Raw genomic sequence first — 18747 nt, 5'->3', positions numbered from 1 at the left:
TTTGTACTTGTCGAATTATCGAATTATGACGTCATATGGAGGCACCTATGACATCATCATTAACATATTTTATTCCCCATGGAGAGGTCTTTACAATGACCCATGTCTCTATTTTTCCTGTTCAGAACTTTCGGAGATATAGAGGTGCAATTTTTTTCGGTTTTTCCAAGATGGCGGCCGAACCTCGTGACCGATAACATCATCACTATTTTTTCTCTCCACCAGTTTATGCCGACATGGCGCTCAAGAAATTGCATCTTGATTGGATGAAGTTTTGTACTTGTCGAATTATCGAATTATGACGTCATATGGAGGCCTTGGGCCTAGGGAGTTAAAATTGGGCACAGTCTATTCCAGAGCAAGACAAATGTGTGTGTAAAGTATGGCGATTCTATGTGCAACGGTGTAGACGTAGTACTGTGCACAAACAGACAGACAGACAAACCAACCAACCAACATACGCAAGTATGCACAGGTATGCACCACACAAATGCACAGGAATCTTTTCCGGCAAGTAACAAATGAAAAATCACTCATAGAGTGACACTTGGCAAAACAGAACAAAGTAGAATGGCACTCAGGAGCGCATCCTTTTGACCTAAAAAATAATTAGTGGTTGAATTCAGTGACCAGATATGCAAGTCCTCTTCAAATTTCAAGTCAATCAGATGAAAATTGAGGATTTTAGAAATGTGGCCTATGTTGACCTTTTGGCCTATGTTGACCTCAAATATACTTGGTGGTTGAATTCAGTGACCGGATATGCAAGTCCTCTTCAAATTTCAAGTCAATTGGATGAAAATTGAGGATTTTAGAAATTCGGCCTATGTTGACCTTTTGGCCTATGTTGACCTCAAATATACTTGGTGGTTGAATTCAGTGACCAGATATGCAAGTCCTCTTCAAATTTTAAGTCAATCGGATGAAAATTGAGGATTATAGAAATTTGGCATGTTGACCTTTGGCCTACATTGACCTATTGACCTTTTGCCCCCCAAAACAATAACTTCTTGCTTATGACCAACTCTATCGTTTGGCGAAGTTTCGTGAAGATCGGTTGAAAATTGTGACCTTTAGGCGACTGACATACAGACAAACAGACAGAATAACACATAAGACCAACCAATATATTTGAAAAATCTTCGATTTTCGCAAGTAGAAAATTAATATCTTTTATTGCCAGATCACTTGGTCACTGTGATGTCCAAATATCAGCTTCCAAGCTCAAAGGATGGCTGAGATATCGCCCGGACAAACAAACAAACAAGGAAGGAAACAAACAAACAAGAAACCGGAGTGAAAACTGAGTACTCTCTTTCAGCGCGCGTCATCACCAGGCCCTCGACGGTGCCCGCCAATGACGTCATACAGCGCCTGGAGATGGAATAGGTAGGGAGCGGTGTACAAAATTGACGCTTTTATGCAGCCTCTGCAGAACTGACGCTCCTTTGTAAGGTGTACTACTGTGTTCAAAAAGTATCCGACCTTTATTTTTCGTGCGTAAAAAAAAAAGAAGCTAGGGAGGCGTTGATTGGTGCACGTATGTCGGCGATCCTAATGCACACGCGTGAATATTTTCCCACCTGCAGAAGCTGTCATTCGACGGCAGACCGCCGATGAGTGAGGACATGTAAGTGAGCGCCGTCGGATTTTCGTTTTTGACAAAATGACGGAAAAACTTGAACAACGCTACTGCATCAAATTTTGTGTAAAGCTTGGCGATTCCCAAGTGGAAACGATCCGCAAGATTCAACACCGTTCATTCCATTATGAAGGAGGATTTGGGCTTCAGGAGAATCTCAGCGAAGTTCGTACCAAAGCTGCTAACGATTGAGCAGAAGCAACTCCGTTTGGAGATCGCACAGGACATGCTGGAGACTGTGAACAGTGATCCCAGCTTCCTCAACACAGTGATCACTGGCGATGAGTCCTGGGTTTATGGGTACGACCCAGAAACCAAATTGCAGTCATCACAATGGAAGCATCCAACATCCCTGAGGCCAAAAAACACAAAATTTGATGCAGTAGCGTTGTTCAAGTTTTTCCGTCATTTTGTCAAAAACGAAAATCCGACGGCGCTCACTTACATGTCCTCACTCATCGGCGGTCTGCCGTCGAATGACAGCTTCTGCAGGTGGGAAAAAATTCACGCGTGTGCATTAGGATCGCCTACATACGTGCACCAATCAACGCCTCCCTAGCTTTTTTTTTTTTTACGCACGAAAAATAAAGGTCAGATACTTTTTGAACACACTACGTATGTTACATTACCACCTTTAGAGGCCATTTTTCCCCGCAAAGCGGGGGTTGGCCTTTTTCGGGCACCGTGGTTGTTGTTGTTTTTGTTGGTCCCCTTTTTGAAGCAATGTTTTATGGCCGGATGCCCTTCCTGCCACCAACCCTTTTTGTCGCCTTTTACGACAAACGGAATTACCAGTGAACTGATACTCAATTAGCCGACCTCGGAAGGATGACAGGCTGAGTCAACCCACCTGGCGTTAATTCAGCGATCGACCGGGAGTCGAACCCAGGATCCTAAGCTGGCACCCAAGCCGCTAGCCCAACACCAGGCTTCAAATATGTTACATTGATGATGGTAATTCTAAACATTATTCTTACCTTCGGGTTCATGAAAGAAAACTTGGCAGTAGCTCTGGATTCTTCTTAATCTTCCCTCTTCCGTTTTCGTAAAATAGAAGGCACAAAAGAAAGCAAACACCAATCTTTTCTGGCCACCCTGCCAGTACACTTTGTATGACCATGAAAATGTTAAAAACATGAGGCCTTCTTCAAAGCAAGAAATGCGTACTGGCATAATTCTTGGCACAATATTTAGGAATTTGATTGTATGCTTCCACCAAAAACATTGGATTGTGACAACGTCCTCTCATCAGTTGTTCAGTTGTCAACAGGCAATCAATTGAGCAAATCAATGTCTTTGCCAACCACACAAATGCACAACTCATAAAATGTGGTAAATAGTTACTCCTTTACCTTCCAAAAGGTGATTCCATTCTCAAAGGGTTAACATTCAAGGAAAAATTGCATTTCAATGATAACTTAAACGATTTCCATTGGAGGAAGAAAACTTTATTTTGCGCATGGGGAGGGAAAGTCCTTGAATAGTGCCAACATAGTGCATCAATGCACCCTGATTGCCCAAAATGAAAAGGGTAACAAGACTCAACAGGCTTAGCCTCAGACTTCCGACTCATAACCCAAAGGTGTGTAATCAGTCTTGGTCGCAGAGAGTGCCCGTGGCAGTGTATGATGTTTGTAGTCCGGAAAGGCCTCCTTGCGGGCCTTGTTCGTCACCTGCATTGATGGCTGCCTTCTACGGGCAGCCCAAAAGGGTCCTGGCCGCTCATCAGGGGGAGGGCCACCTCCACTACAGCAATCTCCTTCTGAATCTGAAGTTAAAGTGGTTGCCTGAGCAGCACTCGGTATCTGAGCTGCATTGGATACAATATGGTGTTGCGCATTTTTCCGTGACACACTTTGCCATCTGCAACAGCAGCATGCGTCATGCTGACAGCCTGGAGCCCATGACTCACAGAGCTGATCCTCGATAGGGTGATGGCATTGTGGAGGCATGGCTGCAGCATGTTGAGGAGTTGATGGACATGCCAAATGCGGTTCACTATGAGTACTTGAGAGGCTTGGAAATGGCCAAATGGCTGGTTGATGCTCACCAGACCAACTTGGCTCAGGAATGAGGTCTAAGTTGGTATTCCTGCTTCGACGGCATGATGAGGTGAGGCCTGTACAGTGGGCTCCTCTCTCAATGCAGGCTGCTGCCATTCGGCCTGCACAAGCAGCGCAGCGACAGGGCACTGTGGTTCCCTCAACTGTATGCCGCGTCAGTCCTCCATGAAGTCCACGAGGTGTTGGGGTAGGAGAGGCATAGTTTCCCTCAGTGCTGGTGGGTGAGCCTTGTAGGCTGCTCGTAACAAAGAGCCAGCTATTGCTGTCCGTGTCCCAGCAGACTGGCGGTCTTGCTTGGGGTGGCGTTCCACTTAGCTGTGGCAACGTGCCAAGGGGTAATGGAGGTGGGAGTGGCGGAGGCAGCAAGGGTGACAGCGATGGTGGAAAGCAGGCTGCAGCCCCAGAAACTGTTCTGGTGCCACCACTACCACCTCCACAACCATGCAAGGCACAGGGCCGTGGAGCCAGAGGGAGCGCATCTTTCATGTGAGTACCGTCGTTTGAGCTCAGCTGCTCACATTGACCACTGACCGGGTCGCGAACTCCGGTCCTGCCGCTTCTCCTCTGCTGGCTACTGAGGGCACGTACAATGCAGCGTGCCGCCCGCTGTACACGGCCCTCATCCGCGCAGCTCTCTGGTGATGGTGGGAAGTCCTTGTCGTGCAAGGCTCGTACGCCATTGAGGCAGCTATAGATCCCCTGTGAGACAGAGGCATGTCGACAAATATTAGAATTTCATGTTATTTCAAGTGTACAATCATAGTTCATGACAATCGACAAGTTTGTGAGCAGCTCTTTCACATGTGAAGGTCCTGATAAGCTCTTTCACACCTTGTATCTAACTTATCACCAGAATATGGAAAGGGCAACACAAACATGAAGGCGTTTCTAACGCACAGGATTAAATAATCAACATTACACCACTGGAGGTACATACCACACGCTCAGTGTCCCCAAGGGTGGTTGAGCTCCTTCAGGGTGCCAACGACCCTCTTGTAAGGAAATGGCATCTCCAAAAAAACACCCGTCCGAATTGGACCGGTTCGAGTCATACCAAAGACTTTAAAAATGGTACATGCTGCTTCCTTGCTTGACGTTCAACATTTAAGAGGATAGAGCACAGACAATCCCCATCGGTTGGCATCCATAGGAAGGAGGAAATTTCCCGCTGAGTACGGTGAGAAAAGCGGCACCATTGTTATGACGTCGTTGGTACCCAGAGTATCATGGGAAGTGATGGCACTTCCCCCAAGCTCAGTGGCTGTGTTGAGTATTTGTCTCGTCAGTATGTCCGTGTGTGTATGTGTCCTTGGGTGTCATCTCCATTTGCGGGTTTCAGGAGGTGGAACAGAGTCCCCCCAGGACCAAATGGATACATCTCCGCTTCGGCAAGGGAATACGGTTGACGTGTGTGTGTGTGTTTATGTGTGTGTGTGTGTGTGTGTGTGTGTGTGTGTGTGTGTGTGTGTGTGTGTGTGTGTGTGAGATCGCTGCATTATGAGATTTAGACCATGTAAAAATAGACCTCTTTTGCTTTAGACCTCTTCTATTTCATAGAGATTAAAGTAGAGAGTTAAAATGATTCCACCCACCCACATACACCCTTACCACATTTCCTCCCATGCAAGGCGATGATGAAAACGACCTTGGGTCTCACCATCTGCTTATTTCAGTCATGTGACACACGTGCCCTGCAACCGCTCACCTTGGGAGGACATAGAACACTGGCCACATGATAGCTGCATAATCATGGATGAAGACCACTCGGTGGTCGAACCGTTGGACTGATCCAATTCTACAAGTCTCCAGTACACCATTTGACGGTGCCTTCAGCATTGAATTAATTGCAAGTATTGCCTCGGCCATTAAATTAAGAGTGCTTTCCCTTCCCGTGGCTGTGGTTCTCCAATTGTGATGCAGCGGTTATGTACTCCACCGAGTTGTTAGGGTTAGGGTTAGTTGTTATTTCCGTGGCCAAATTCCCTTCCGGCCTTCCGAAAGCACTCCGGAAAGTGCTTTCCCTTCCCGTGGCTGTGGTTCTCCAATTGTGATGCAGTGGTTATGTCCTCCACCAAGGTGTGTTTACTTCACTGTGCTTTTAAACTTAAACGTGATATGGCCTACATTTGCAAAACAAATGACATGTGTCTGCATTGATAACTCGGGGGAAGGGTGCAGTGAGTTTCAAAGATGTTCATCACAATTTTATTCCGTAAATATATACTGGAACAAGCAAATTAAGCAAAAAAGGCAATTATGGGTCAATCGACGTGTTATGAATGCAAGATGAAAGCAGATGGGAGAGAGGGAAATTGCTAAATAATATACGAGGGGGATGTACAACAAGGAAGGGAAGAGGATTGCTGGGAGTTTTTGGAAATTGGGGATGATGAAAGGCAAGCAGAGAAATCCTTTGGTGCAAATCTGTGCACAACACAGTATGGTCTGCACAGCGCAGATTTGAATTAATCAGCCTTTATTGGCCTCCATAGTTTAGCCTGCAGAGTCTTGAGCTGGGAATCTGCGTTCGTGGAGGGAAAATTAAAATGCTCGGTGTTAGGTGTTCTGATAAGGTTACCGAGCCGAGGGAAGGAATGCGAATGGCTGTTGGTGTGGAACAGCCACTCCAAATGCTAATAGGCGATTCTCTGTGCAGGTCAGAGTACGCAGAGCCCGATTTATGGCAATAATGCACACACACACACACACACATACAAATATATATATATATATATATATATATAAAAATATATATATCCTGCAGGTGGAGGGCACGGTGCTTTCCCACAGTATGTTCGAAAAATGGATTTCCAGCAAGTTATCTTCCCTGTATTGGCTGCAGTGCAATCCTATAGAGATGTAGGAGGCTGTAACTCTGCTACACTCATGCCTAATAGGGGGAGCCTGTCTAATACGTGGAGCCTGTGCAATTGTTTAGCCAGGAGATCCTCTTTAAAATTTGTGTAATATATAAATTAATATGTAATATCTATATTATAATAGCCGTAGGTGATCCGTCTGTCCGGGGGTGTGGCTTACTCCGTTTAGAGAGTAGCTCCATCCATTCTGGGAGGGGCTACAAAAACAAATATCCACCATTTTCTTTCCTCCCATAGCTTTGAGGCCTGTTTTATTAGGCCTGTGGTGTCTTGCTCTCTCTCACAGTTTTATTTCAGCTATAATTCGATATCTCATTTCATTTTGCACAGTCGCGGGCATGGTTTTAGACAGTTGAAAAACAAACCGGAAGTTTCCATTTATAGAACGAAATGCATTTTTGAAGGCCTGTAAAATAAAACCCATTCATTGAGTCACCCTCACAATTTTATCTCGAATTCACCATCTTATTTCATTTTTATCGATGGTTTTAGACTCGGTTTCAGCAATAATTGAAAAAATAAATGCACAAACGGAAAAATGCCGAGATATATTAAAAATCGCGGAACGATGCATCATATCATGACACAGACAGCAAAACATGACACAGATGGACACATGTCATGACACAGACATGACACATGACCCAACATGACACAGACGGCAAAATGTCGACATATATGAAAAGTTCGCTTTTTCTTTTCCGTTAAGATATATTACTTTTCCGTTTGATGACAGTCGTCACAAAAACGTCAACAATTATGCCGACAAATATTTATTCGTTCTTATTTCATTCATCATTATTATCCGGAAGTAAAATAGGTTTCCGGCAATTACTGAGAGATGTTTCTTCGTTTTTTAAAATTAGTTATGTGCACATACACTTTAAATAGGTTTATTTGAAATCTTTAATGACTCAAACAGAATCGACGCAGACGATGTATCATACACTGCCCAAATAGCTCAAAATGTCGACACATATGAAAAATTCGCTTTTTCTTTTCCGTTAGGATATATTACTTTTCCGTTTGATGACAGTCGTCACAAAAACGTCAACAATGATGCCGACATATATTTCTTCATTCTGATTTCATTCAACATTATTATCCGGAAGTAAAGGTTCACATGTTCATTCCACGTGTGCAAAAACAAAACTCCATTTCACGTATGCATGGACGTGTAATTCACATATGTAAAATAAATAAATTAACAGACGAGAAATTGCTGAGAGATATTTCATTCGGAGAGATTATACACCGCCCAAAGGAAAATTTTCCCCGAGAAACCGAGTGAATTCACCGAGCGAATGTCATCGAATTTCACCGAGTTTCAGGAAATTACCGAGAGATATTTCTTCGTTTTTATTTTATTAGTTATGAGCAAAGAGGCGGCACCAAGAGGAGCGGTGAGATGCGAAATGCTCCAAGCCAAAGAGGAGAGGTACTCGGCAAGGAAACCAGCTTTGGAGAGACGCGCTGAAAGGAGGGAGACGGCTCCACCACAAGAAGAGGAGCAGGTGTGCCGAACCAGCGCGTGGCGTCTACCGCAGCGGATACGCGACGGAGGGTTTTCCCGCCAAAACCGCGAGGAATTGCGAGCTGCTGCCTCCCGACTTTGCCTCCCTCTCAAGCAATCCACCTCAAGCCCTACCTGCCTGCATTATCCCCTGTGTAAGTGTGAACGTCCTGTCCTGCTCGTTGTCTTGGGGTTAAGTAAAAATGAATAGTGTAAGTTAACGATTCGCTGTGTTACTGCTTCTTCCATGCATTGCTTGTGTGTGTATAATAATATCTGTTCTTCCTCCGTATTCTTCTTCTTCTTCTTTTTCATTCTCTTTCGGTCGCTTTAGAGGTTTCCCGATTGAATATCTGTGGGGCGATCTGGTCAACGTCGGGTGGAATCGGGTTCTAATCGGGGAGTAACTGTTCGGACGCGGTTAAATACACCACCGCTCGGTCAATATAACATCTAAAACCACGTCTGTAACAATACATATATATATATATATATATATATATATATATACATACATACATACACACACACACACACACACACACACACACACACACACACACACACACACACACACACACACACACATATATATATACATACAGACTTGGCATTTAATATGGAATATTTTTTTTGTGGATGTGAACTTACTTTTCAAGATGACTTAGAACCAAAAGTTCATTGGAATTATGTTGAAATTATTCTAGATTTTGTTAATGTGACCTTTGAAAGAAACAAAACCCACATTTGACATTTCGAAGCAAATAAATTGATCCTTGAAAGTGATGTAAACTGATATCGAACTCAATTCACGGACAGTACTGTGTTAAACTTCTGTACGTTTTCCAGAAGTATCTCTTTATTTTGCACATCAGCCAAAAAATTTTTTCAACAAAAACAAAAGCTAAATTATGACTGGGATTACGGACAGTAAAATTACAGTTCAGTACTTCATGTAACCCCCATGAGCATTCAGGAGAGCACGTACACGTCGAGGCATGCTGCTCACGAGATTTGCCAAGGTTTGGACAGAATCGCTTGCCATGCAGTGACAATAGTCTGCTGCAATTCACGCACAGAGGTAGGCTGCTGGTCCAAGTTGTCGATTTGACGCGTTAATTCTGTCCACAAGTTCTCTATCGGATTCATATCCGGGGACATGGCAGGCCACTCCATATGCTCTACACCACGGTCAGCAAGAAAGTGTTGGATCATGCGAGCACGATGAGGCCGTGCATTGTCATCTTGGAAGACAAAGTTTCCTCGAAAGGCTGCACGAGCAAATGGAAGCAATGTTTCTTCCAGAATGACCCTGCACTTGAACTGGTTCAGGTTTCCATTCAGAACAACCAGGTCAGTTTTGCCCCCTGCATGAAAAGCAGCCCAAACGGTCACCCCACCACCTCCAGCTTGGACTCTTGGCACTATACAATCTTCGTTGTGGGCTTCATGCACTTGTCTGCGCACTCGGACGCGGCCATCTTGACGATAGACCAGAAATCTAGACTCGTCAATGAAGGTCACATGATTCCAGTGTCCTGGCTGCCATTGATGGTGCTCTCTGGCCCACTGCAATCGGCGCTGGCTGTGTCGTCTTGTCAGGCGTGGCTTTCTCAGGGGACGCCTGGCACGATAGCCTGCTTGAACCAGTCGTTGGTTGACTAGCCTTCTGGATACAGGCACATTTGTCAGTTGCTGCCACTCAGCCCTAAGCCGATTAGCTGACTTGGTACGGCCATTGCAGACTAACCGGTGCAGCTGGCGATCATCTCTCCTTGTGATTCTGCGTGGACGTCCTGGCCTCGGTATTGGAGTAGGGACACCCCTCTGAGCATTTCGTTTCAGGATCTTTGTCACCTGACCTTGAGTGATGCCATACTGCCGAGAAATAGCACACTGTTTCATGCCAGAATTTCGTAAAGCCACCACTCCATGACAAACAGCATTGTCAAGTTGACGGACCATCTCCAGAGGAAGCAGCAATAACTTTTGTAGACATGCAGCCATTGTTTTCCACTAATACAGAACGCAACAACCCTTATATACCCGATTGTGAAGCCAATCGTCAAATGTGCCCGTCCTTACATTTTGTCACGCCACCTGTGATATAATCCTGTTATTGACTTCTTGCTGCGAAAGACAATCAGTGACATGGTTCTTTCAACAAAGACATCACCGAAGGGTAAAATAAACTCACCAGATTGATATCCTGAGTTCAGAAAGTAAACCCAAGTCAAGAAAAAATATATATTCCATATTAAATGCCAAGTCTGTACATATATATATTATAATATATTTGTGAAATATATTATATGCAGTACGAGCAGGAGTGCCGGCGTTGCCCGGTGATGTTATAGTCCCTTTTAAAGAAATCTATATTTTTTTCTATTTTATTTGTGGGTGCCTAAAACACCTCCCAAGACCCACTGAAGAAAATTTATATTTAATATTATAATATTACACCCACACACTAATCGGGGATAATTTAATATTACCTTTCATATGGCTACAAAGGCTCAGGCATCATGGAGCGATTAAAAAAAAAAATCTAACTTTTCTTTTTCAACTTTTCTTTGCCGAAAAAACTCCTCGACACTCACTGATGAACCTCTGAAAGTTTGATGACAATCCATTCAGCCATCTGAGAAAAACGGTGACATACACACACACAACATACACATACACAGACAGACAAACGGCTCTCTTAGAGTATAGATGAAAATAAAGAAATATATATATATATATATATATATATATATATATATATATATATACATACAGTGGCAATAAATATAGCCCGATGTGGCAACACATCACTTCCGCTGAACTTGGGGACGACTAAGAAGAAGACCTTTGTTGGTCGAAAGCTTGTCGAGAATTAAAGATCGACCGTCCTGAAGCTACGTCCGCATCTTATTCAATCTCCCGATTATTTATTTAATGCAAATGAGACGCCCTGCTCATACTGTGGAGTTTCTACTATTTCTCACAGTTTTATATATATATATGTATGTATATATATACTATATATATATATATATATATATATATATATATATATATATATATATATATATATATATATATATATATATATATATATATATATATATATATATATATATATATATATATATATATATATATATATATGTGTGTATATATATATGTGTGTGTATATATATATATATATATATATATATATATATATATATATATATATATATATATATATATATATATCTATCTATCTATCATCCTGGGCGGTTGCTGTCTACAACCTACTACCTAAGAACATTTAATGCCGTATTAAAAGATTAACTCAACACCTTACATCCATGTCAGCCTCCACCACAGTTATATCAGAACGAGCTGATTGGTCTCAAGGTCACAGATTGTTTAACCCCAATGTGGAGCTGTTCAAAAATTACATAACTTTATGTTTTTAGGGAGGCGGGTACCATACTAATAATTTTTATTGACCATATTTAGATTTTTTTGATTCCCTCATCGTGAGTAACACTCAATCCAAACAAAGGCAATGGAAATCTGACACAACAAACCCAGGCAGTGTATAATCAGAAGAGGCCGATATACCTAATGTGTTTGGCCCACCAGAAAACCAAGATTGCGGCCATATTATCTTGTCTGGGTACCATGGTGGGTGGAGTCAAGTGACAAATGTGGGTGGGGTCTGGCAGCTGTCCGACCAATGGGTGCACATTTCAAAAATCGATCCCCTACAAAAACAACAGTAACAACAACCATGCGGAGCTCTTGTAGACCTGCAACACATCACAGGTAATAAAAAGTTTCAAAAAAAAATTCAAAGGGGGGGAGGGGGGAGCAGTGTGTTGAAGGACAGTTGGGTGAGAGTTGATCAAACAAAGACGACACACACACACACACACACACACACACACACACACACACACACACACACACACACACACACCCACTACCATTTCTACCTGTCTATATTATAATAGGCTACGGTGATTCTGTCTGTCCGGGGGTGTGGTTTACTCCGTTTACAGAGTAGCTCCACCCATTGTTGGAGAGGCTTCATGTAAACAAATATCCACCATTTTATTAACTCGAATAGCTTTGATGCCTGTTTAGTTAGGCCCGTGCTGTCTTTCTCTCTCACACAGGTTTATTTCAACTCTAATTCGATATATCATTTCATTTTTAACAGTCGCTAACATAGTTTTAGACTCGGTTGAATAAAAACGGGAAGAGAATCCCATGAAAGTTTCCGTTTATAGAACGAAATGATTTCTCAAAGGCCTGTAAAATAAAGCCCATTCATTGAGTCACCCTCACGATTTTATCTCGAATTCACCATCTGATTTAATTTTTATCGATGGTTTTAGACTCGGTGTCAGAAATAATTGAGAACATTCACGCACACACAGGAAAATGCAGAGATATATTTTTAAAAATCGCGCCACGATGATACACAAAAATACACCGCCTAAAATAACAGTCGGGGAGAATGTCGGACATATATTAAAAATTCGCTTTTTCTTTTCCGTTAAGATATATTACTTTAACTTTTGATGACAGTCGTCACAAAAACGACATATATTTCTTCGTTCTTATTTCATTCAACATTATTATCTGGAAGTAAAATATGTTTCAGGAAATTACCGAGAGATATTTCTTCGTTTTTTTTTATTAGTTATGTGCGCATACACTTTAAATAGGTTTATTTGAAATCTTTAATTTTCACAATGTATATTACTTGCCATTTGATGATTACAAGACACTTCCTCTTGAGGATCGTGACAATTCATGCGTTGCGTGGAAACTTCCATTTCCAAAATGAATGAGACGGGAGAGGGGCGAGGAGCGAGGAGTTGGAGAGTGAGGAGCGAGGAGTTGGAGAGGAGCGAGGGGTTGGAGAGTGAGGAGCGAGGGGTTGGAGAGCGAGGAGCGAGGGGTTGGAGAGCGAGGAGCGAGGGGTTGGAGAGAGGAGCGAGGTTTTGGAGAGCGAGGAGTGAGGGGTTGGAGAGCGAGGAGCTAGGGGTTGGAGAGCGAGGAGCTAGGGGTTGGAGAGAGAGGAGCTAGGGGTTGGAGAGCGAGGAGCTAGGGGTTGGAGAGCGAGTAGCTCGGGGTTGGAGAGCGAGGAGCTAGGGGTTGGAGAGCGAGGCGCGAGGGGTTGGAGCGAGGAGCGAGGGGTTGGAGAGTGAGGAGCAAGGGGTTGGAGAGCGAGGAGCGAGGGGTTGGAGCGAGGAGCGAGGGGTTGGAGAGCGAGGAGCGAGGGGTTGGAGAGCGAGGAGCGAGGGGTTGGAGAGCGAGGAGCGAGGGGTTGGAGAGCGAGGAGCGAGGGGTTGGAGAGCGAGGAGCGAGGGGTTGGAGAGCGTGGGGATGGAGAGCGTGGGGTTGGAGAGCGAGGAGCTAGGGTTTGGAGAGCGAGGAGCTAGGGGTTGGAGAGCGAGGAGCTAGGGGTTGGAGAGCGAGGAGCTAGGGGTTGGAGAATGAGGAGCTAGGGGTTGGAGAGCGAGGAGCTAGGTGTTGGAGAGTGAGGAGTGAGGGGTTGGAGAGTGAGGAGCAAGGAGTTGGAGAGTGAGGGCCGATTGGAGAGGAGTGTGAGGGATTGGAGAGGAGTGTGAGGGATTGGAGATGAGTGAGGTTGGAGAGAGGAGAGTGTCAGGTGGAGAGGAGTGAGGGGTCACATATTATGTGAAATAAATAAATTGTGTTCATTGCACCATTTCTGGATCTGATGAATTGCCAGTAACCATTTTGTAAAATTTAATGTGCAGCATCTAAATCAAGATGTCCAAATGTCACACATGTCCATGCCCGTGGGACTGCAGCAAGAAAAAGAACGAGACGGGAGAACGAGACCCTCGACGAACGTGATCACAGACTCGAACAGGATTTTTTTTTTTTTTTGTATACAAGATCGAGGCTCGTGAAAGAGCGAACATTTATCACACAGAAAGACAAACCGACAAACCGACACATAACCGACAAACCGACACATAAAACAAATAACATCGGGAGCGGTAGACAAGATGGGGAGAGAGGGGGAAGGACACAAACACAACATTTGAGAGCAGGAACCGAGAGACATGGAGACATCGAGAGATCTGTGGGAGGGAGAGGGCTTTGGGGGGAGGCATGGGAAAGGGGGTGGGAGAGCGAGGAGCTAGGGGTTGGAGAGTGAGGAGCTAGGGGTTGGAGAGTGAGGAGCTAGGGTTGGGGAGTGAGGGGCTAGGGGTTGGAGGAGAGTGAGAAATTGGAGAGGAGCGAGGAGTTGGAGAGCGAGGAGTTGGAGAGTGAGGAGCTAGGGGTTGGAGAGTGAGGGGCAAGGGGTTGGAGAGGAGCGAGAAATTGGAGAGGAGCGAGAAATTGGAGAGGAGCGAGGAGTTGGAGAGTGAGGGGCGAGGGGTTGGAGAGCGAGGAGCGAGGATTTAGAGAGTGAGGAGTGAGGGGTTGGAGAGCGAGGAGTGAGGGGTTGGAGAGCAAGGAGCTAGGGGTTGGAGAGTGAGGAGCGAGGGGTTGGAGAGTGAGGAGCGAGCGGTTGGAGAGTGAGGAGCTTGGGGTTGGAGAGTGAGGAGCACGGAGTTGGAGAGTGAGGAGCGATTGGAGAGGAGAGTGAGGAGCGATTCGAGAGGAGAGTGAGGATCGATTGGAGGGGAGTGTGAGGAATTGGAGTGGAGTGTGAGGGATTGGAGAGGAGTGTGAGGAAGTATTGGAGAGGAGTGTGAGGAAGTATTGGAGTGGAGTGTGAGGAGGTATTGGAGAGGGATGTGAGGAGGAGTGGGATTGGAGAGGCATGAGGGTGGAGAGAGGAGAGTGTCAGGTGGAGTGGAGTGAGGGGTCACATATTATGTGAAATACATAAATTGTGTTCATTACACCATTTCTGGATCTGATGAATTGCCAGTAACCATTTTGTAAAATCTAATGTGAAGCATCTAAATCAAGATGTCCAAATGTCACACATGTCCATGACCGTGGGATTCCCACGGGTGACCCCACTAGTATCCCTGTATTCCTCTATAACCAATGCTGCTAGGTACTTATATTATTACATTTTTAACCTACTCATGTCACTCATGATGTGTCACTGTCACTGTCACTGACACTGACATGTCACTCATGTTAAAATCTCATGTCACTGCAACAATGATCTTCTCATGAAGGCCATTCCATACATTAACTAGAAAGGCACTCAGTAGAGAGCATACCTTTGCCAGGCAAACAGTTTACGTTTTGTATCCCAGAATAGACCAGAAAATCACAATACAGAATCACATTTAATCGAAATCATCCGTTTACAACTTTTTGAAACATCCTGCTATATATCCTGGTGAGAACGCCTGTTGTTGGCTTAGCGGTTATGGTGCCGGCTTGGGATGTTGAGTTTGAATCCCGGTCGATTGCTGAATTAACGCAATGGGGGTTGACTCAGCCTGTCATCCTTCTGAGGTCGGCAAATTGAGTACCAGCTTGCTGGGATGAATGATCCCGGCGTGTACCCCGATTTAGAATAGGAACACCGTATCCCTGCGCATCGTAAGAGGCGACCAAGGGTTGGCGTCAGGAACGGCATCCGGCCATAAAAACATTGCCTCAAACAGGGAACCATGATTGTCATGGGGCCTGCAAGGCTAATCCTGCCTGTAGCGGGGAAAAATGGCCTTAAAACGATCATTCATATTCATTCATTCATGTCGTTTTTGGCCCCATCTCCCAATGGTGAAGAATCACTTTAAAAAGTTATACTAGCCGGATCCGGATCCAAATCTTCACCAAAATCGAATCGAATCGTCCGGTGCAGACACCCAACCAGTCCACCAAGTTTCATCCAGATCCTTCCACAACTTTTTGAGATATCCTGCTATGTATCGTTTTTGGCCCTATCTCCCAATGGTGAAGAATCACTTTAAAAATTCGAGTAACCGGATCTGGATCCGGATCTTCACCAAAATCTAATCATTTCGTCCTTGTCACATACGCTACATCTCTGCCACATTTCGTTCAAATCCGTCCACAACTTTTTGAGATACACTACCAGTCAAAAGTTTTAGAACACCTAAATTTTTCCAGTTTTTATTGAAATTTAAGCAATTCAAGTCCAGTGAATAACCTTAAATGGTACAAAGGTAAGCAGTAAACTGCTCGAGGTTTAAAAAAAAGTTTAGGTTAGCAAAAACGGGAAAATAATGTAAATTGTATATTGTAAAAAAAAAAAAGGCCTTCTTCAGGGAACAAGTAATGGGTTAACAACTTACAGCTGTTCTGCAGCTATGTAAGTAAATTAAGCCTTGAAAGTTGATGCAAACAATTCCTCCAGGTGCCCCAACCTCTGCTGATTACTTGATTACAAACCCCCTGTCTGTATAAAAGCAGTATTGGAACAGACTGTTATTACACCCTCTGAAGCATTATTTGGACAATATTGCACTGCAGGAAGTCGTATATTGCTATCACAATGGCGAGAAAAAGGCAATGAACAAAGGAAGACAGACATACCAGTATAACCCTTAAAAGTGTAGGTCTTTCCTTCAGAGAAATTGCAAAGAAAGCCAAGGTATCAGTGAGTACAGTTTCCTATGCCATCAAAAGGCACTTGGAAACTGGAGGAAACTCTGACAGGAAGAGGTCTGGCAGACCCAAAACCACAACAGAATTGGAAGACAAGTTTCTGAGAGTCAACAGCTTGCGTGATAGGTGGCTAACAGGATAACAGCTTCAAGCACAGCTTAACACTGGTCGAAGTAAGCAAGTCTCAGTTTCAACTGTGAAGAGAAGACTTCGTGCTGCAGGTTTGACAGGTCGAGTGGCACTAAGAAAGACATTGCTAAGATGGCAAAATAAGAAAAAGAGGCTTGCCTGGGCCATGAAGCACCGCCAGTGGACTACTGAAGACTGGAAGAAGGTCTTATGGACCGATGAATCAAAATTTGAAATCTATGGTTCATTACGCAGGGTTTTTGTACGCTGTCGAGTAGGCAAAAGGATGGTTCCTCAGTGTGTGACACCAACTGTCAAACATGGAGGAGGATGCGTGATGGTCTGGGGCTCTTTTGCTGGATCCAGATTTGGCAACTTCACAGAGTGACTGGCACCCTGAACCAATAGGGCTACCACAGCATTTTGCAGCGCCATGCAATACCCTCTGGTATACGCCTGGTTGGTCAGGGGCTCATCCTACAGCAAGATAATGACCCTAAACACACCTCCAGGCTATGTCAAAACTACCTTCGAGGAAAAGAACAAGACGATCGGCTTCAAATCATGGAATGGCCAGCAGTCTCCAGACTTAAACCCCATCGAGCTGGTTTGGGATGAACTGGACAGAAGGGTGAAAGCAAAGCAACCGACAAGTGCAACACATTTGTGGGAACTTCTGCAACAGTGTTGGGAAGAACTGCCCGAACAATATTTGATTTCCATTGTGGAAAGAATGCCACGAGTGTGTTCGGCGGTTATATCTGCAAAAGGTGGCGACTTTGCCGAGTCAAAAATTTAAATTAAATTTTGTTAAACAAAATGATTCTATGATTTCTTTTTCATCTCCAATTGTTTATTTGTTCTGCGCTTAATTTCAGAGTACATTGAGACATTAAACTGCGTAAATTTCAATAAAAACTGGAAAAATTGAGGTGTTCTAAAACTTTTGACCGGTAGTGTATCTTGTTGACAAACGGTCAGACAGACAGGGGTGAAAACATAACCTCCATCCACCTTTGTTGGCGGTGGTAATGACTCTGTATGAATGCCGCTGCGTCACTTCTGTCCTAACCTTCTTCTTTTCCCCTGTTAAGGTAAGACCACTAGTCCTGTTACTGTTCATCCTGGTGAAAGAAATAACAACTTTCAACTGTCTCTTTTCTCTCTACCCTTCATTCTCTCAAACATTAACACTGATATCCCCTCGTATTTACCTCCTTGCCCTGTCTCCCTTCGCTGCTCCTCACAGTTGAGGTGATCCAACCATGGAATAAATCTGGTAGACCCTAAGTCTGGTTCAATCTGGTAGATTCTCTTAGTGTGGGAGATAATTGTAATTTTTGTTTACAGCGACCTTAGGCTAATAGAGGAGCTTGCACATAAATCACATGCAAGTCAAAGACATGATTAGACATCTGTGTACGTTATACATAAATTACAAGAATGCTTGTGGACTTGGAGAAACACAAATGGTACATGGGATTTGAACCTGGGTTCTCTGCGCCACGAGCCAAGGCCTAATCCCCACAATCTCTATTCTCTGCTCCTGAGCACACGCGTGCAAACATGTTTTATCACCCGTGGATGGAATTCGATTCGACAAACAGATCCCAAGTAAAATCTTGTCGCTCCCTGGATCCACACCACACGCATCTTGGCCGTGGAAGTGGACTTGCAGTAATTTGTTAAGGTGCTCTCTCTCGCCCGAGGAACGAAAGCGTGAGCTGACACCCCTCCCTTCCCTCATCGTTTGTGCCCTCCGGGCATGGTGTGGCGATGCATCTAAGCATGAAATAAGCATCAGAGCTTGGTGATGAATGAGCCTTGAGGCAGGTGGGCACGAGGCAGATGCTTCATTCTCCCAGCTATTGTTACACTGGCTCAGGAAAACCGAGCGTGACCAATAACTAGCCATGAGCAGGGGAGGATATGGTAGGTCAGGGATGAGGCTGTGAT

General features: G+C 44.3%; 1 protein-coding gene across 1 annotated transcript in view; it reads right to left on the bottom strand.

Moving 5' to 3' along the window:
• Positions 1 to 3074: 3074 nt before the first annotated feature.
• The window catches only part of GRIN2C (glutamate ionotropic receptor NMDA type subunit 2C), a 317789-nt gene continuing 302116 nt past the window's right edge, over positions 3075 to 18747 (bottom strand). The window contains exon 12 of the mRNA XM_078778806.1: positions 3075 to 4404. Coding sequence (XP_078634932.1) covers positions 3199 to 4404 — 1206 coding nt within the window. The 3' untranslated portion in view covers positions 3075 to 3198. The remainder of the gene's footprint in view (positions 4405 to 18747) is intronic.

Source organism: Myxine glutinosa, chromosome 5, assembly GCF_964187855.1.
Source record: "Myxine glutinosa chromosome 5, kmMyxGlut1.1, whole genome shotgun sequence".
Lineage (NCBI taxonomy): Eukaryota > Metazoa > Chordata > Myxini > Myxiniformes > Myxinidae > Myxine > Myxine glutinosa.
The sequence above is the reverse complement of the archived record's forward strand: the minus strand, read 5'-3'. Positions and strand labels throughout refer to the sequence as shown.